The sequence below is a fragment of the Sus scrofa genome, chromosome 10, assembly GCF_054392235.1.
Source record: "Sus scrofa isolate SSC_HxYL_T2T_F1_AM1 chromosome 10, Sscrofa_HxYL_maternal_Yorkshire_Landrace_v2.0, whole genome shotgun sequence".
In the NCBI taxonomy this organism is placed as follows: domain Eukaryota; kingdom Metazoa; phylum Chordata; class Mammalia; order Artiodactyla; family Suidae; genus Sus; species Sus scrofa.
Genome location: NC_139392.1, coordinates 22693747 through 22711566, shown reverse-complemented (window position 1 = coordinate 22711566; position 17820 = coordinate 22693747). Strand labels below are relative to the sequence as shown.

General features: G+C 41.6%; 1 protein-coding gene across 2 annotated transcripts in view; it reads left to right on the top strand.

Moving 5' to 3' along the window:
- The window catches only part of ASPM (assembly factor for spindle microtubules), a 66720-nt gene that overhangs the window by 21557 nt on the left and 27343 nt on the right, over positions 1-17820 (top strand). For both annotated transcript variants that reach the window (XM_021064478.2, XM_084979315.1), the window contains 11 exons: positions 849-1094; positions 1368-1435; positions 4159-4300; positions 5604-5734; positions 6257-6432; positions 9678-9823; positions 9913-9998; positions 10962-11183; positions 12766-12973; positions 13078-13220; positions 13338-13466. In XM_021064478.2, coding sequence (XP_020920137.2) covers positions 849-1094; positions 1368-1435; positions 4159-4300; positions 5604-5734; positions 6257-6432; positions 9678-9823; positions 9913-9998; positions 10962-11183; positions 12766-12973; positions 13078-13220; positions 13338-13466 — 1697 coding nt within the window. The remainder of the gene's footprint in view (positions 1-848; positions 1095-1367; positions 1436-4158; positions 4301-5603; positions 5735-6256; positions 6433-9677; positions 9824-9912; positions 9999-10961; positions 11184-12765; positions 12974-13077; positions 13221-13337; positions 13467-17820) is intronic.

The following is a 17820-nucleotide window of genomic DNA, read 5'->3' as shown; positions in this document are numbered from 1 at the left end:
ACATATGGAGGTTTCCAGGCTAGGGGTCGAATCAGAGTGACAGCAAGATCTGAGACATGTTTGTGACCTACACCACAGTTCACGGCAACTCCAGCTCCTTAACCCACTGAGCAAAGGCCAGGGATCAAACCCACGTCCTCAAGGATACTAGTTGGATTTATTAACCACTGAACCACGCCAGGAACTCCCCTAATTTTTTAGTTCTCTTTAAAGAAAAAGTGTTTTATAAAAATTCAAATTGTATTTCAAAATTCGATTTTAATAAGTCACATTCTTTTGTATTTTGTCTTTTTAGGGCTGCACTTGCAGCATATAGAAGTTCCCAGCCTAGGGGATGAATCAGAGCTTCAGCTGCCAGCCTACACCACAGCCACGGCAACATAGGATCCGAGCTGCATCTGCGACCTACACCACAGCTCACGGCAACGCTGGATCCTTAACCCATGATCAAGGCCGACATCCTCGTGGATCCTAGTCAGGTTCATTAACCACTGAGCCATGACGGGAGCTCTACAAGTAACATTCTTTAGGGGTTGTCTTTTTATTTTATAAAGAGGGCAGAAGCAGAGAAAGCATTTAGGAAGCTCTCTCATTGTTCTGGGCTAGATCGTGTTCCAATCCCCCAACAGCAAGCGTGTGAGAAGTGGTGAGTCTTGGGACACATTTTGCAGGTAAGGTTGCTATGACAGAATGGCCAGAGGTTCAGAGATAGGAAAGAGAAAAGCAGGCTTTGAAGAAATGGGGGATGGATTCCGTTTGGGCTGCCTTCAGCTGCCCTTATTGCTGGATTTTAAAATTTATACAAGTATTGTTTAACCAGAAACATTCTTTCTTTTGTATTTACCCAGTAAATGCTACCACTCTTCTTTTGGGAGTAGAGAATCAACATAAAATAAGTGTGCCGAGAGCTCCTACCAAGGATGAGGTGTCCCTCAGGGCTTACACGGCCCAGTGCAGGCTGAACAGATTACGTCGTGCTGCGTGTCGTCTGTTTACTTCTGAGAAAATGGTTAAAGCCATGAAAAAGCTTGAAATCGAAATCGAGGCCAGGCGGTTAATTGTTCGGAAAGACAGACACCTCTGGAAAGATGTGGGTAAGCAGATTATAGAAATCTTGAGATTAACTCTTTAAAACCACTCTAGAAATTTTGTATTTCAGAATCAGGTATATACATGGCTTGGCTCTGTGACCTAAATGCTCGGAGACTTAAATGTATTGCATATATATACTAAAGAGTGGACGTATGTTTATATAGTTCATGGAAGTGATTTTCCTGTTTGGCCACTGATTTCTGTCTGTGGAATTTTCTTTACTGTCTGTATTTGATTAGCAGTCTGACCTTGCTTGCTTTTCACATACATTTCAGGAGAACGGCAGAAAATCCTGAACTGGCTCTTGTCATATAATCCTTTGTGGCTACGAATCGGCCTAGAGGTCAGTATACCTTTCCGTTTTTGAAAAAAGATAATTTTTTATTTTATATGTTTAATAGACTCTTTAATAAAATATGGTTTCACTTATAAAGGCATTTAGGTAGCTTCACTGATCTTCAAGTATGAAATTTAAGGTCCTGTAACAAATGCTCATCAGGTTTCTAGACCATGTCATTATATTTTATTGCCATTTTGTTGTATTGCATTTTTCCTATTAGTTTCTTAAATACTTATAATATGGTACTAGATATAATAACAAGTATAATAAGCTCTTTTCTGAGCATTTGCTAATGACCACATTTTCTAATTTATATGTCTTTATTTTTATTTATTTATTTTTGTCTTTTTAGGGCCATACCTGCGGCATGGGGAGGTTCCCAGGCTAGGGGTCGAATTGGAGCTGTAGCCGCTGGCCTACACCACAGCCACAGCAACGCAGGATCCGAGCCGTGTCTGCAACCTACACCTCAGCTTATGGCAACGCCAGATCCTTAACCCACTGAACAAGGCCAGGGATCAAACCCACATCCTCATGGATGCTAGTTGGATTTGCTAACCACTGAGCCATGATGGGAACTCCAAATTTATATGTCTTTAAAACCCAGTGAGCTATATGTATCAGTATTTCTACTTCACTGATGAAAACAAAGCTTAGATGCGATGTTACCTGAATGCCAGTGACTTGACAGGATTTGAATGCTCTACCAGTCTGGTGCCACCGGGACCATTTGATGGAACATATTCTTAAAAACATCATCAGGGGAGTTAGGCACAGAGGAAACCTATTGAACTAGTGTCCATGAGGATGTGGGTTTGATCCCTGGCCTTGCTCAGTGGGTCAGGGATCTGGTATTGCTGTGAGCTGCGATGTAGGTCGCAGATGCAGCTTGGATCTGAGTTGCTGTGACTGTGGTGTATGCCAGCAGCTGCAACTCTAATTTGACCCCTGGCATGGGAACTGCCATATGCCACAGGTGCAGCCCTAAAAAGCAAAACAAATCATCAGAATTTGAGTTTCTCATATGGCTCATTCCAATACTATTTGAAATGCTAAAACCAACTGAATTAGACAGTCACTAATTGACTGTTAAAAAAATATGCTCTTATTAAAAATCCTCAGTGTTTCCATTTGTAGTCTATTACTGGTGTACTCTTATATTTCCTTTAGACTTTTTATTTTTTATTTATTTGTTTTTTGCTTTTTAGAGCCACACTGGCAGCACATGGAGGGTTCCCAGGCTAGGCGTTGAATCAGAGCTACAGCTGCCACAGCCACAGCAACGTCAGATCCAAGTCTGCAGTCTACACCATAGCTCATAGCAATGCTGGATCCTTAACCCACTGAGCTAGGCCAGGGATCAAACCTGCAACCTCATGGTTCCTGGTCAGGTTCATTTCAGATGCGCCTGAACTATGGGAACTTCCTAGACTTTTTAAACTTTGTCACATGAGATATCTTATTCTTACTTGAATTTAGGTTTTGGAATAGAAAACTCTTTGGGGCTGAAAGGAATCTTACAATAATCTTGGTGTTTATCAAGAAATTGAGGCCTTTGAGAGAACAAATGATAAGCCTACTGTGGTCACCCAGCTTGATGATGTCCTCGCTAAGACTTCTTATTTTAATTCTTATTTCTACTGAATTGAAATTCAATTCAATTTCTTATTTCTTTCAGTGAGAGATGAGTCAGAAAATTACATGTCAGCTGACTGTGCAACATGTCAAATAATGGCACGACCTCCACTCAAGCAGAACCTCGCTTTTGGGGCCTAGATTTTTTGTGGTAGAGGTAAAAACTGGAGAGTTAGGTAGAAACACGCAATGCCTTTTAAAACTTCTGCTTGAGATGTGAGCCTCTACCAAGCATGTTTCTGGCCTCAGTGCATTCTTTGTCTAAACACAAATGAGACAGAAATACTTATTCTCTCACAAGAAACACAGTAAAGATGCTATTTGATGGGAAAGGGACCTTTTAAAGGGAAGGGAGTGGTGAATAATTGTGAGCAAATATTCTACCTTCGACCACCCCTTAGGGTTCTGCTGGTAGGCATCACGTTTGAGGATCTTAAAAAAGCATCAAAGGCCAAAAAAAATAAGCAAATAAAGACAAAATTTCTCTCTTTTGGCAGATAGTAGTGCCATCCCATGCTTTTGTCTAGTTTTGTCAGTGTAAGGTTACAAAATATAATTTGATATGTTTTTAGTTTTTTCTCATTGCTTGAAAAATCATTAAAATCGTATTGATGTTAATGACAAATTTTAATCTTTGATTATATGCAGATCTGAACATCCCAAGTTATTATCCTAGACAATTTACAAGTGGTTTTCCACTTGTGAGTTTAGAATTATTTAGATGTCTTTTGTACCTTCATAATATACTTAGTGGGACAGTTATAATTAAATTTGAACAACAGATCTCCATTTGATCATTCTTTAACTTAAAGGAAAAAAAGTTAAGATGTGACTCTATTGCTTGTCATATGATTTTTAAGAACTTATCTTCCTCCTGAGCTTTTGTCTTCTTCTGTTGTGAAGTATACTACACGCACTAAAAATTGCACCAAACATACGTGTTCATTCCAAAGAAGTCGTTTGGCAAGCATCCCTGTCCCTCCCATGTTGTCTAGGAAGTGGAGCACGGCCAGTTCCTTAGAACGTCGTGGCGCGTCCCTGTGCTCCTCAGAGACGACAGGGTCCTGACTTGCACCTGCATTTCTATTTAGACAGTATATGGAGAACTCATTCCTTTGGAAGACAACAGTGATGTCACAGGGCTGGCAGTGTTTATTCTGAATCGCTTACTGTGGAATCCTGATATCGCAGCCGAGTACAGGCACCCAACTGTGCCACATCTGTACAGAGACGGTACGTGGTCCTGCCTCTCCACCCTGCATTCTCCCCACCCTGCGTGAATGGCTTCTCGTCATTGTCCCTGTCTCTGCTGAAGCTTTACCTTCCAGAGACAGCCGTGTAAATAGGCTTCTCCACTACCTCCCTGCCTGTACCCCCAGCAGGTCCCCCCTCGCTGTAGCACTACAGTTACGTACACCTGTCACCGCTGCCCGCCCAGCCCTCCCCAGGAGGCTGCAAGCCCTATGGAGAGCATGTTTTAGTTTGCTACTGTAAACATAGCACCTAGGGTGGTGCCTGCTTATAGTTGGAGCTCATTAAATATTTGTTGTGTGAAACAGACTAAATCACTTGATGTTTCTGTGCCTCTGTTTCCTCCATGAAATGGAAATACCTGCCCCCAGAGCCATCCTGAGTATTAAATGAATTCGTACATACAAAGCACTAAAACAGGCGGGCAGTGGGTTCCTTATGCTTATTAATGGTTTTTTTTTTTTCTAGTACCGTGTTACTAGAAAACTTTAAGGTTTAAGAAAACTTGTCACTTTTGTTTTTTTAATTAAATTATAGTTGATTTACAATATTATATAAGTTTCAGGCATACAACTTAATGATTCACAATTTTTAAAGGTTAATTCCATTTGTACTTATTACAAAATATTGGCTCTGTTCCCTGTGTTGTATAATATATCCTTGTACTTGGGAGTTCCCGTTGTGGCTCAGTGGTTAACGAATCCGACTAGGAACCATGAGGTTGCGGGTTCAATCCCTGGTCTTGCTCAGTGGGTTAAGGATCCGGCGTTGCTGTGAGCTATGGTGTAGGTCGCAGACCCGGCTGGGATCCCGCGTTGCTATGGCTGTGGTGTAGGCCAGCGGCTACGGTTCCGATTAAAAAGAGAGGGAGATAAATATAAGGAGTTTTATATTCTGGAATAAAGAATTACAAAATAATTTGACTTTAAAATATAAGATATATCTCAAGGTCCCTTAGTAGGAATGTGTAGACTAAAACCACAGCAGAATGAAAAAATATTTGGTGTGGGTTCCATCCCTGGCCTTGCTCAGTGGGTCGGGGGACAGGTGTTGCCCTGAGCTGCAGTGTAGGTCACAGACAAGTGACTGGGATCCCGTGTTGCTGTGGTTGTAGCCTGGCATCTGTAGCTCCACTTCAACCCCTAGCCTGGAAACTTCCATATGCCACGAATATGGCCCCAAAAAGAAAAAAAAAAAAGAGAGAGAGAAAAATATTTCAAAACCAAATTAAATTTTTGTCTTGCACAGATTAACTTGCTTTGCTTTTTTTGGTACTTTATTTCAGGACACGAAGAATCTTTGTCAAAGTTTACATTGAAAAAGCTATTACTGTTGGTTTGTTTCCTTGATTATGCTAAAATCTCCAGACTTATTGACCATGATCCTTGTCTCTTCTGTAAAGATGCTAAATTCAAGGTACTGTTTCCATTTTATATTTTAAGCTTTATAGTTTGCACATAAGACTTTTGCTTGCTTTTATTGAATTCTTTTCTCCTTAGAAAAAGTGAGGTTTCCAAAGGGCAGCACTTTGGAATAGAATAGGAATCCCTACCTACTGTGTCCTGTTAACTCTAACCCTGCCTCCCTGGTTGACTTTTCACCAGCACATCATCCTGTGCTCACTCTGACTTGAAAATGAATGAAACTGTGTATCTGAGGAATTAATTTTGGGGAAAACGTCTTTCCTGAGTTAGTATGTTATCAAATTAATGTTAATCTTTAGAGTATATTATTAAGTATGAGCATCTTCTTATAAAATCTTAAGTTGGAAATTCATGAGGTTTGCATTGTTACTGTATGAAAGGAAACTGACCATCTTTTTGTACTGCTCTTAATTTTACTTCATTTCTATATGCACAGAATGATTTGAAGAATTTGTTTTTATTGTAAATAAAAATGACAATATGCAATATATTACCTGCCACTTGTTTCTCCTAGGCTAGTAAGGAAATTCTTCTGGCTTTTTCACGAGACTTCCTAGGTGGTGAAGGTGACCTTTCTCGCCACCTGAGCTTCCTGGGGTTACCTGTGAACCACGTTCAGACACCTTTTGATGAATTTGACTTTGCTGTTACAAATCTTGCTATAGACTTGCAGTGCGGAGTACGTCTTGTGTGAGTATAAGAAATGGAGTCATTTTTGCTCAATGGCACAGACTAAAATTTTCTAGGGGTTCCTGTTGTGGCTTAGCAGGTTAAGAATCCGAATGGTATCCATGAGGATGCAGGTTCAATCCCCAACCTCACTCAGTAGGTTAAGAATCTGGCACTGCCGCAGCGGAGGTGTAGGTCACAGATGGGGCTCGGATCCCATGCTGCTGTGGCTGTGGTGTAGGCCTATAGCTGCAGCTCCTATTTGGCCCCTGGCCTGGGAACTTCCATATGCTGCAGGTGAGGCCCTAAAAAGCAAACAATAAATAAAATTTTCTGGAAAACACTTTTTTCAGTACATGCACAATCATTCTTGCTCCTTTATGTAATGGAATAAATCTTTTAAAATGTCGGGATAAGTATGGGGAAATGGTGTTAATTTTAAGCCCTGAAATGTGCCTAAATGTGTCTCCTATGCACATTTTTCCTCCCTATTGGCAGGTGTCAGGCTCTGAGAGTAGAAACCACTGATGCCCCAGAGTAGGAGTTGGGGAAAGCATGGAACTCATTAAATTGTCAAACGTTTAAGCAACATTTCATGTCAGAGTGCTGCGTCCATCACTGAGCCCATGTTAACCCTGCTTTCTCTGTGAGGAAGAGCAAGACGGAGACATAGAGTGGCTTGCCTGAGTTGGACGGGTGGATAGGGGGCGGCATCTGATCACGTGGTGTTAACTCGCTAACCAATGGGAGTCCTCAGCCTTGGCTTTGGCTTGACTCCCGTCAGTTAGCGGAGCCGGCTTTGGAAGGCACGGCCTTTGCTCTGGACTGCGTAGGGCTTCTTGAAGACACGGGTCTGGGAGGCCTTTGTCTTGTTTCTAGGGCACTCTCTAGTTTATATTACGTTCGAGCTTTGAGAGGAAGGGATCCCCAGATCTCTGTGAATTCCCAGCTCTTCAAAGGCAGCATACATGCCCTGGTTCCCTTCTAAATTAAATTTCCATGGACCCTTTTTTCTTTTCTGACCCTATATTCTCACATCAAGGTGTAACAGTCCTTAGAGCTCCCTCTCACTTGAGTAATTCCCACATAGGCTAGAGCCTTTGCTGAAAATGTTTTTCATACTATTTTTGTATTTAATTTGTTCACTTCATAAATCCAAGCCATCACATCTGTTTTCTGGCCAATAGAAATTCACATTTTTAGACCTTTTTCACAGTCCAAGAGGAGCAGTTATTGGCTTTATGTTCAATGGAATTTTTCATGATGAAAGACATCTTTGTTTGATTTTTTGTTTGTTTCCACTTTTTTTTTAATGGAAAAATTGGGAGTTCCCGTCGTGGCGCAGTGGTTAATGAATCCGACTCGGAACCATGAGGTTGCAGGTTCGATCCCTGCCCTTGCTCAGTGGGTTCATGATCTGGCATTGCCGTGAGCTGTGGTGTAGGTTGCAGATGCAGCTTGGATCCCGTGTTGCTGTGGCTCCGGTGTAGGCTGGCAGCTACAGCTCCGATTGGACCCCTAGCCTGGGAACCTCCATATGCCGCAGGAGCGGCCCAACAAATGGCAAGAAAGACCAAAAAAATAAATAAAAATGAAATAAATTGAAAAATTGTTGATATACAAGGTTGTGTTAATTTCTGCTATACAGCAAAGGGATTCAGTTATACGTACATATACATTCTTTTTTTCGTTTTCTTTTCCATTTTGGTATATCATAGGTCGTTAAATACAGTTCCCTGTGCTGTACGGTTGGACCTTGCTGTTTACCTCCTCTGTGTCTAACAGCTTACATCCGCTAACCCCAACCTCCCACTCCATCCCTCCCCACTGGCAACCACAAGTCTCTTCTCCATGTCTGTGAGTCTGCTTCTGTTTTATAGATAGGTTCATCTGTGCCATATTTTAGGTTCCACATATAAGTGATATCATATGATATTTGTCTTTCTCTGAAAGACATTTTTGTGCTTTTGTAGGAGTTATAATAAGGCCTTCCCGTTGGGTGTTGGGTGTTGATGCTTTGTCCTGGGTCAGGAACCAGTTAAGAGACATGATCTTGCCTATCAAGTTTCTGTTTTCTTCAGTGTCAGCACAATGATCATAAGTCTTTGAGGTCATTTGAGAATGCCTGAGGTCATTTGAGAATACTTGGGGACGGCGAATCCAGTGACCCTCTAGGTGAGGGTCAGACCAGTGTTTAGGAATGCTCCAGGTATTGATTACATGGTTGGCCTAGGAGGATCATTGGTTACTTTCTAACCTTGAGAAATTATGGCCTGTAAACAGTTCTGTCAAATTTTAGCTATATACAGTAATTAGTTGGGACTTGCTTTTTCTGTGGAAGCAGCAATTATTGTCTAGTAGACAAAACACTGGTGACTTAGGCAATACTAAGGGTTTGAATTTAAACTGGTAAAAATGTCTTTTTTTTTTTTTTTTTTTTTTTTTTTTTTTGTCTTTTTGTCCTTTTAGGGCCACACTCTTGGCATATGGAAGTTTCTGGGCTAGGGGTCTGATCAGAGCTGTAGCCACCGGCCTACACCACAGCCACAGCAACACCAGATCCAAGCCAAGTCTGCAACCTACACCACAGCTCACAGCAATGCCAGATCCTTAACCCACTGAGCGAGGCCAAGGATTGAACCCGCAACCTCACGGTTCCTAGTCGGATTCGTTTCCGCTGAGCCACAATGAGAACTCCTGCTGTTTTGTTTTGGTAGTGCCTGCGGCATGGCCAGGGATCAAACCCACACCACAGTCACACAATGCCAGATCTTTAACCTCTCACACCACAAGGGAACTTCCTGAGCTTTGGTTTTTTCATCTGCCAGAAATGGGATAATACCCCGATTGTGGGATTTGCCATCAGATCTAAAATGAGAAAAGAAAGCACATGCTTGATGTGTAGACTACAGTAGTCCCTCAATAAATGTCTGTTTTCCTTTCCCTATAGAACTCTGTTGTTCATGTGTGTGTTTGAGTATGTACACCTTATTTTTTGTTCTTACATTCTGTTCAGAGACCTTACTCCCCAGGCTTAAAATGAGAAATAACTCCATTCACTAACTACAGAACAACAAAGTTTTGAGATCATGTTTTGGGGTTTTCTAACCTAAATAAAACCTTTTAAATTGGAAGGATTGATGTGGGTGATAACTGCTTTTAAATAAAGTTCATTTTCCGTGAGTTTTTATTTACGAAGTTAATTTTTCATGTATGTTTTTATTGTGCGTGTTTTTTTTTTCATCTGAAAATTCCTTTATTGTTAGGCGAACCATGGAACTTCTCACACGAAACTGGAATCTCTCAAAGAAACTCAGGATTCCTGCAATAAGTCGTCTTCAAAAGATGCACAATGTTGATATTGTTTTTGAAATTCTTAAATCACGAGGTGTTCAGCTGAATGATGAACTTGGTAAAAATTGAGTAACAATAAAACTTTTCTTCTCACTGAAAATTGACATGTATGTATACTGTGCTAATGGACTGTCTTTCCATTTGCAGGAAATACAATCCTATCTAAGGATATCGTAGATAGGCACAGAGAAAAAACCCTGGCACTGCTTTGGAAGATAGCATTGACTTTTCAGGTATTGTGCATTCTGTACATTTTGTACTTTTTATCAATTTTAATATTTTTTTTATTTTGTCTTTTTAAGGTCACACCTGTGGCATATAAAAGTTCCCAGGCTAGGGGGCAAATCAGAGCTGTAGCTGCCAACCTATGCCACAGCCACAGCAGTGCTGGATTCGAGCCTCCTCTGCGACCTATGCCACAGCTCACAGCAGTGCCAGATCCTTAACCCACTGAGCAAGTCCAGGCATTGAACCCACATCCTCATGGATACGGGTTTGTTACTGCTGTGCCACCGTGGGAACTCCCTCAATATTGATTGTAAAAAGCACTTTGCATCAATAAAGACTAACAATAGTAACTGTTACTAACCAGGCTTTATTCTGTCCCAAGAACTATGATCTTTGCTTTATATATATTCCAATCAATCTTCACAACACCACTAAAAGGAGAGGAGACTGGAATTAAGGTCACATCGCTGATCGGAAGCAGGGGTGAGATTAGAACCTAGGCTTGGCATGGAGGCAAAGAGCCGCAGATCCATGCACTTAATCAGTACACATCCCATCACTTAACGTGTAGATTGTGTTTGCCTTTAAAAAAATAATGTTGGGGAGTTCCCGTCGTGGCGCAGCGGTTAACAAATCCGACTAGGAACCATGAGGTTGCGGGTTCGATCCCTGCCCTTGCTCAGTGGGTTGACGATCCGGCATTGCCGTGAGCTGTGGTGTAGGTTGCAGACGCGCCCCGGATCATGCGTTGCTGTGGCTCTGGCGTAGGCCGGTGGCTACAGCTCCGATTGGACCCCTAGCCTGGGAACCTCCATATGCCGCAGGAGCAGCCCAAGAAATAGCAAAAAGACAAAAATAAACAAATAAATAATAAAAAAAATAATAATGTTGGTAGAAGACTTCAGCTTCTGTGGGTCAAAAATAGTATATGAAAAATTAAACATACCTACCCTCTTTTTGTATTTCAGGTGGAGATTTCCCTTAATTTAGATCAGTTAAAGGAAGAAATTGACTTTTTAAAGCGCACGCAGAGTTTGAAGAAAACAATGTTTGCACTGTCGTGCCGTTCTGATGCTGTTATCAGTAAGAAAAAGGATAAGCGGCATAGTGGTCACTTCGAACAGTATAGTGAAAGCATAAAGCTACTGATGGATTGGGTAAATGCTGTCTGCGGCTTCTACAATAAAAAAGTAAGCTCTTTGTTTTAGCCCAGTTTCTTCTTCTCTTTTTATTTATTGGCGTATAGTTGACTGAGAAAGTTGTGTTAGTTTCAGGTGTACAGAGAGTACATCAGTCTCACAGGTACATAGATCCTTTCTTTTTCACATTCTTTTCCCAGGTGGGTTATTACACAAGCCCAGTTTCTTTAAATTAATTCCCGTTAAAGTCAATGAAACTTAATGCATAAAATATTTTCTTTAATTTCTTAAATAATTTAGTTGATTTATGTAAGCAAACTTTTCCTCTAATGAGTGAGGGTACTGTCACATACTTAGTTTCATCTAATCTGTCACCAATGGTAAATGCTTGATTATTTTATGTATCACTAAAGGAAAAAAAAAAAAAAAAAGCCCGAGTTGGAAGTCTTAATGGGAGATGTTTGCATTGAACTGGGGTGCCAAAGGCTCATGCCCTTAATTTAAGGGTGAATACAAGTAAACCCACCGTGCAGAAGGGGACTTTGGAGAACCTCGTCCCACTGGGTTCTTTAAGTGGTGTCTAAGCTGTGTCTTTTATAATCATTTGTTGGATTGATAGTGTATTTCTGTATGAAATGTACACTTAAGTGCAGATGCATGAAAATAAATTGTCCTGACAGGCACGAATAAAGAATAAAATACCCACTAAGGAATATGAAACAGGAAAAATGATGTGACACACTGATACGATGCACATGTTACTAAATGTCCTCCCCTGCCGTGTGTTGAGCATCATTAGTAGAAAAACTGTCAAATATATGGACAAATTCTGTGGTATAATTCGATACTGGAGAGCTGTGCAGGCTCTAGAGAAGACCGCCTCTGTGCCTTTTTCCTGACGGCTGGCGCTGCTGCCGCCCCCCAGCTTTCCTGGCTCTGCAGACCCATTACTGCAGTCACTGCCTCTGTCTTCACACGGCTTTCTCCCCAGGTGCCTGTCTCTCTGTCTCCTTTTCTCATAAGGATTAAGAGCTCCAGGGTTATCTTAACTACTTAAATTTGCAGTGACCCCATAAACAGATGAGATCATATTCTGAGACACTGGGAAGGACATGAATTTTCGAAGAACACTTTCCAGCCCAGAACAATGAGATAATCATGTTCTGTTTTTGGAGTAGCTAATGTTTTAATAGGTGAGAAGTTGGCTATGAATATGAAATTTTATGAGGTGCTACTGGAAACCACTGTGATAGTCTTAGCTATTCAAACGAAACACGGACAACAAAACCATGGGCATCTATATTCCCATCTCAATACAGTTCATTCATTTTCCTTTTTCTTTTTTTTTTTTTTTTTTTTTTTCGTATTTTTAGGGCCGTGCCCACGACACATGGCGGTCCCCAGGCTAGGGGTCAAATCAGAGCTGCAGCTGCCATCCTACACCATAGCCCAAGCAATGCTTGATCCGAGCCACATCTGTGACCTACACCACAGTTCACGGCAACACCGGATCCTTAATCCACTGAGCGAGGCCAGGGATCCAAACTTTGTCCTCATGGAAGCTAGTCAGATTCGTCTGCACTGAGCCAGGACAGGAATTCCAGTTCATTCTTTTTCTGCTATTTCCAACCAGGTGGAGAATTTTACAGTGTCTTTCTCAGACGGCCGTGTATTATGTTACCTGATCCACCACTATCACCCTTGCTACGTGCCCCTGGACGCGATATGTCAGCGTACTACACAGACCGTGGAGTGTACGCAGACCGGCTCCGTGGTGTTAAACTCCTCCTCTGAATCTGAGGAGAGCTCTCTGGATTTGTCTCTTAAAGCATTTGATTCTGGTGAGTCCCTTTTGGTGGATTAACTTTTCCAATTTTCTCATCAGCCCGTCTGATTTCTGGCCAAAGATTTCTCACCTGATCCCTCTCTTTTACTTGCATTTCAGAAAATACTTCAGAACTATACAAAGAACTCCTAGAAAATGAAAAGAAAAATTTTCAGCTGGTTAGATCGGCAGTTAGAGACCTTGGTGGAATCCCTGCTATGATTCATCACTCAGATATGTCAAATACCATTCCTGACGAAAAGGCAAGTGAAAGGTCCTTGACCAGTAGCAGCTATTAATAATCAGGCTCAGATGGTGGGAATTTGTATATTCTCTGACTCATGAGAACTTCTGTTTTCACCTTTTATGGTGTCTCTTAGGTGGTTATTACCTACTTGTCGTTTCTTTGTGCAAGGCTTTTGGATCTTCGTAAAGAAACCAGAGCTGCTCGACTCATACAAACAACTTGGAGAAAATATAAGCTAAAAAAAGATCTCAAACACCACCAGGTATTCCTCCAAAATGAAAACACCATAACATAAATTGTAATTTATGTCGACTGATTGATTCTGGATCTCGTTTTTACCTCTCACCAATGTAGGAAATTAAGGAGAGGGTTTTCAGAATCGTGTGTGTTTTGAGTTGGGGATGAATATCTCTCCCTCACTCCTGATGTTTCCTTCTTTCGATGTTTGTTCCAGCCTCTGTCCACCCTTTCACTTTGTCTGGTCCAGGGGAAGTGGAATAACTTATCCACGTTTTTAATTTGTGAAAAGTAAACTGGGGGTGTCTGCCTTAGCTCTTCCCTTCATGCTGGACTCTGGGAGGCTTGACCTCTAGCGGCACTGCTTGGGCCTGGTGTCACCTGTCTGATTCTGCAGTCCAATTAGCCAGCTCATTTTGTCTGCCCTGAAACTGCCTTCCAGGTTCTCCTTTGTTAGTCTAAAATGGTACTTTGGTTTCCATCATTTCATTTCTCAAAATACTTAGGGCCTGGGCACAGGGAGAAAGAGGTGATTTACTGTTTCCCTTTGTGACCTCAATAGTGTGCATATTTGCCTTAACATAGAATAGGTATTTTCTTGAGTTCTGAGAAAAATGTCATTTTTAATAGTCTGAGGGAGTTCCTGCCATGGCTCAGCAGTTACAATCTCAGCTAGGATCCATGAGGATGCAGGTTCGGTCCCTGGCCTCGCTCAGTGGGTCAAGGATCTGGCGTTGCCATGAACTGTGGTGGAGGTCGCAGACATGTCTCAGATCTGGCGTTGCTGTGGCTGTGATGTAGGCCAACAGCTATAACTCCGATTGGACCCCTAGCCTGGGAACTTCCATATGCCATGGTTGTGGCAAGAAAGAAAGAGAGAGAGAGGAAAAGGAAAGGAAAGGAAGGAAGGAAGAAAGAAAGGAAGAGAAGGAAGGAAGGAAAGAAAATAAGAAAGAAAATAAGAAAATCTGAGAAGTGGTCTCCTGGATCAAATTGAACAAACTATTTGAACCCTCTTACCTCCCTACTCTTCCCACTAATAATGGTGTATTTATTTAGAATAATCAAAATAAAAGCAGCAGCCTGATCAAATAGTTCAGAAATGCTTTTCACCCAAGATGGCTCCTCAGTTTGAATCATGGCACATTTGTGATAAAGTTCTCAGTAGCTGTACAGGAGCTAAACATTGGCAGCTCTTAAAAGCACCCTGTGTTCTCTCACACCGAGGCTGACCTGGCGATGATACTAACAAATAATTTGCTCTGGCCCCACTCAGTCTTGATAGTGACTTTTGGAACTAGGCAGTGGCTTACACTCACGAGCCGTCCCCTCTGCTACCGTGCATTCTCTGTGCCTTCTTTTCCCATCATCTTCCCAAGATTTGCCTCCTTGCCCACATTTCCTTGGAGGATAACTTGGTACTTCTGGAAGCTTCTAGAATTGTTTTAAGAACTTTTTCAGGAAAAACACCTTCATGGCTGGTCCTTAAATTATTATATTAACTTGAGGGTTCCCATTGTGCCTCAGTGGATTAAGGACCCAATGTTGTCTCTGCGAGGATGTGGGTTCAATCCCTGGCCTTACGTGGTAGGTTAAGGATCCCCAGCCTTGCCACAAGCTGCGGCGTAGGTCACAGATGCGCCTTGGATCTGATGTTGCCGGAGCCGTGGCTCCAATTCCACCCCTAGTCTTCAAACTTCCATGTGCTGTGGGTGTGGCCCGAAAAAAGAAAAAAAAATTATTTCATTAATTCTTTTTATGTGGCATTAAATGAGAGATTTAAGATTTTTTTTTAAGTATGAATTATATTTTTTTGGTAATGAAATCTGCTTTTCTCCTCAGTGTAGTCTTGTATTAATTACTTATCAATTATAGAAAATTCTTAGCTTTTTCCTCACAAGATCCCTTTTCTTGATGTATTTCTTTGGTCCAAGTATTGGAGATTTCCTTTTTTTGAAGACCACTGCTTCCCTCCTTTCTCCAGGTGTCCACGCTCCTTTTCTTAGGCAATTATACTAAGATCCATATGTACCATTTCCTTTCCATTTGGAACATTACACAGGTTCACATCATATTCTTTTTTTTTTTTTTAGGGCCACACATGCAGCCTACGGAGGTTCCCAGGCTGGGATCCAATCGGATCTGTAGCCGCTGGCCTACACCACAGCCACAGCAACGTCAGATCCAAGTCACATCTGCAACCTATACCACAGCTCATGGAAATGCCAGATCCTTAACCCACTTAGCAAGGCCAGGGATCGAACTCATGTCCTCATGGATACTAGTTGGGTTCGTTAACTGCTGAGCCATGATCGGAACTCTCACTTCATATTCTTATAGGAATATTATAAGCTAGGAAGCATGTAAGCATTACCGTGAGGTAGCTGTTTTCCAGGTTTTATATTTTCTTTGCTATTGTTGTAATTAATATAAACTATCCATTGAGAATAAAATGGTTCAACCTCTTAAAGTGATAGAGAAGCAGGAGTCCCCATTGCGGCTTAGCAGGTTAGGAATCCAACATATTGTCCATGAAGATTTGGGTTCGGCCCTGCCTTGCTCAGTGACTTAAGGATCCAGCATTGCTGCTAGATGTGGTGTAGGTCACGGATGCAGCTAGGATCCTGTGTTGCCATGGCTGTGGCATAGGCTGCAGCTCCAATTCAGCCCCTAGCCTAGGAACTTCCATATGTTGCAGGTGTGGCCTGAAAAAAAAAAAGAAAGAAAAGAAACTGGAAAAAAAAAAAAAAAAGTTAAGGTGATGGAAAAGCATTGACTAATGGCTCAAATTCCCTGATGAATGAAGCAGGCTTCTCCAAGGGTCCTTGACACATTGTACCCTTAGTTCTTCCTGAATGATTCGGCCCCAGCTCCAGAGCAAAGTAAATCCTCGAGTGTGGCCCATATCCAAAGCAAAATAAAAATGAGCTGGTAACAGGTTGGCTCAGCTACAGTGTAGGATTATAAACGACAACACACAATCTGACTTAAGACGTTGTGACCGTGGACCTGGGAACTTTTGCCATTGGTTTATCTAAGTTTTCAAATAGTTGCTAGTTTTTGTAATATATTTTGCTCTTTGGATGTATTTACTTTGCTCCTGTAGCTTCTCTAACATCACAAACAGTTGTTCCATGCTGATTTGCTCGAGATTGAGGAGATCTACAAACTTACATTTCATTTTACGTCAACCGATTGTATCCAAAACCACCCTGGTCCTTAGAGCTTTCTATTCAAATACTACTTTGGAACTGCATCATGTTATTTATTTTTTTTTTTTAAGCTCTTAAGTGTAGTCTTTTTTTTTTTCCCCTTGAAATTTTTTTTAAATTGTGGTAAAGAATTACATATCATACAATGTGCCATCTTAACTGTTTTTTAAGTTATTCACAGTGTTTGGTTTAGGTTATTTGAAGTTCTTAAGTTACCAGACAGTCCCACTTGGTAGTGTTAAGTGTATTTACGTTGCTAGGAAACAGACCTCCAGAAATTTTCAGCTTGGAGAACTGAACATCTGTACTTGTTAAACAGGAACTTTTCATTTCCTCCTCCCCATGGGCCTGGTGACCACCTTTCTACGCTCTATGACTCTGACCCCTTTAGATACCTAATATAAGTGGAATCAGACAGTATTTGCCCTTGTGTGCTTGGCTTCTTTCACTTAGCATGTGCCTTCGAGGTTCACCCAGGTGGTAGCCTGTAGCAGGATTTCCTTCATTTTTTAAGGCTGCAGAGTTAGCTATTCCACAGTGTGTTTATACCACATTTTGTTTATCCGTTTATCCTTCATTGGGCTTTTTGGCTCCATCTCTCGGCTTTTGTGATAATACTGCTGTGAACTGGGGTGTACAAACCCAGTTTTCAGTTCTTTTGGGTATCTACCTAGAAGTGATGTTGCTGGATCATATGGTAAATGCTATTTTTAATTTTTTTAGGAATCATCATACTGTCTTCCATAGCAGTAACTGTGGGTTGTGTTTTATAATCCCACCAACAGAGCACAAAGATTTCAGCTTCTCCACTATACCTTACCTGCCAACAGTTTGTTTCTTTCTTTACTTTTCTTTTTTTTTAATGTCTTTTTGCTATTTCTTGGGCCATTCCCGTGGCATATGGAGGTTCCCAGGCTAGGGGTCCAGTCGGAGCTGTAGCCACTGGCCTACGCCAGAGCCACAGCAACACAGGATCTGAGCCGAGTCTGCAACCTACACCACAGCTCCTGGCAACGCCAGATCGTTAACCCACTGAGCAAGGGCAGGGACCGAACCTGCAACCTCACGGTTCTTAGTCGGATTTGTTAACCACTGCGCCACGATGGGACTCCTTTGTTTCTTTCTTTCTTTTTTTTTGGTCTTCTTAGGGCCACACCTGCAGCATAT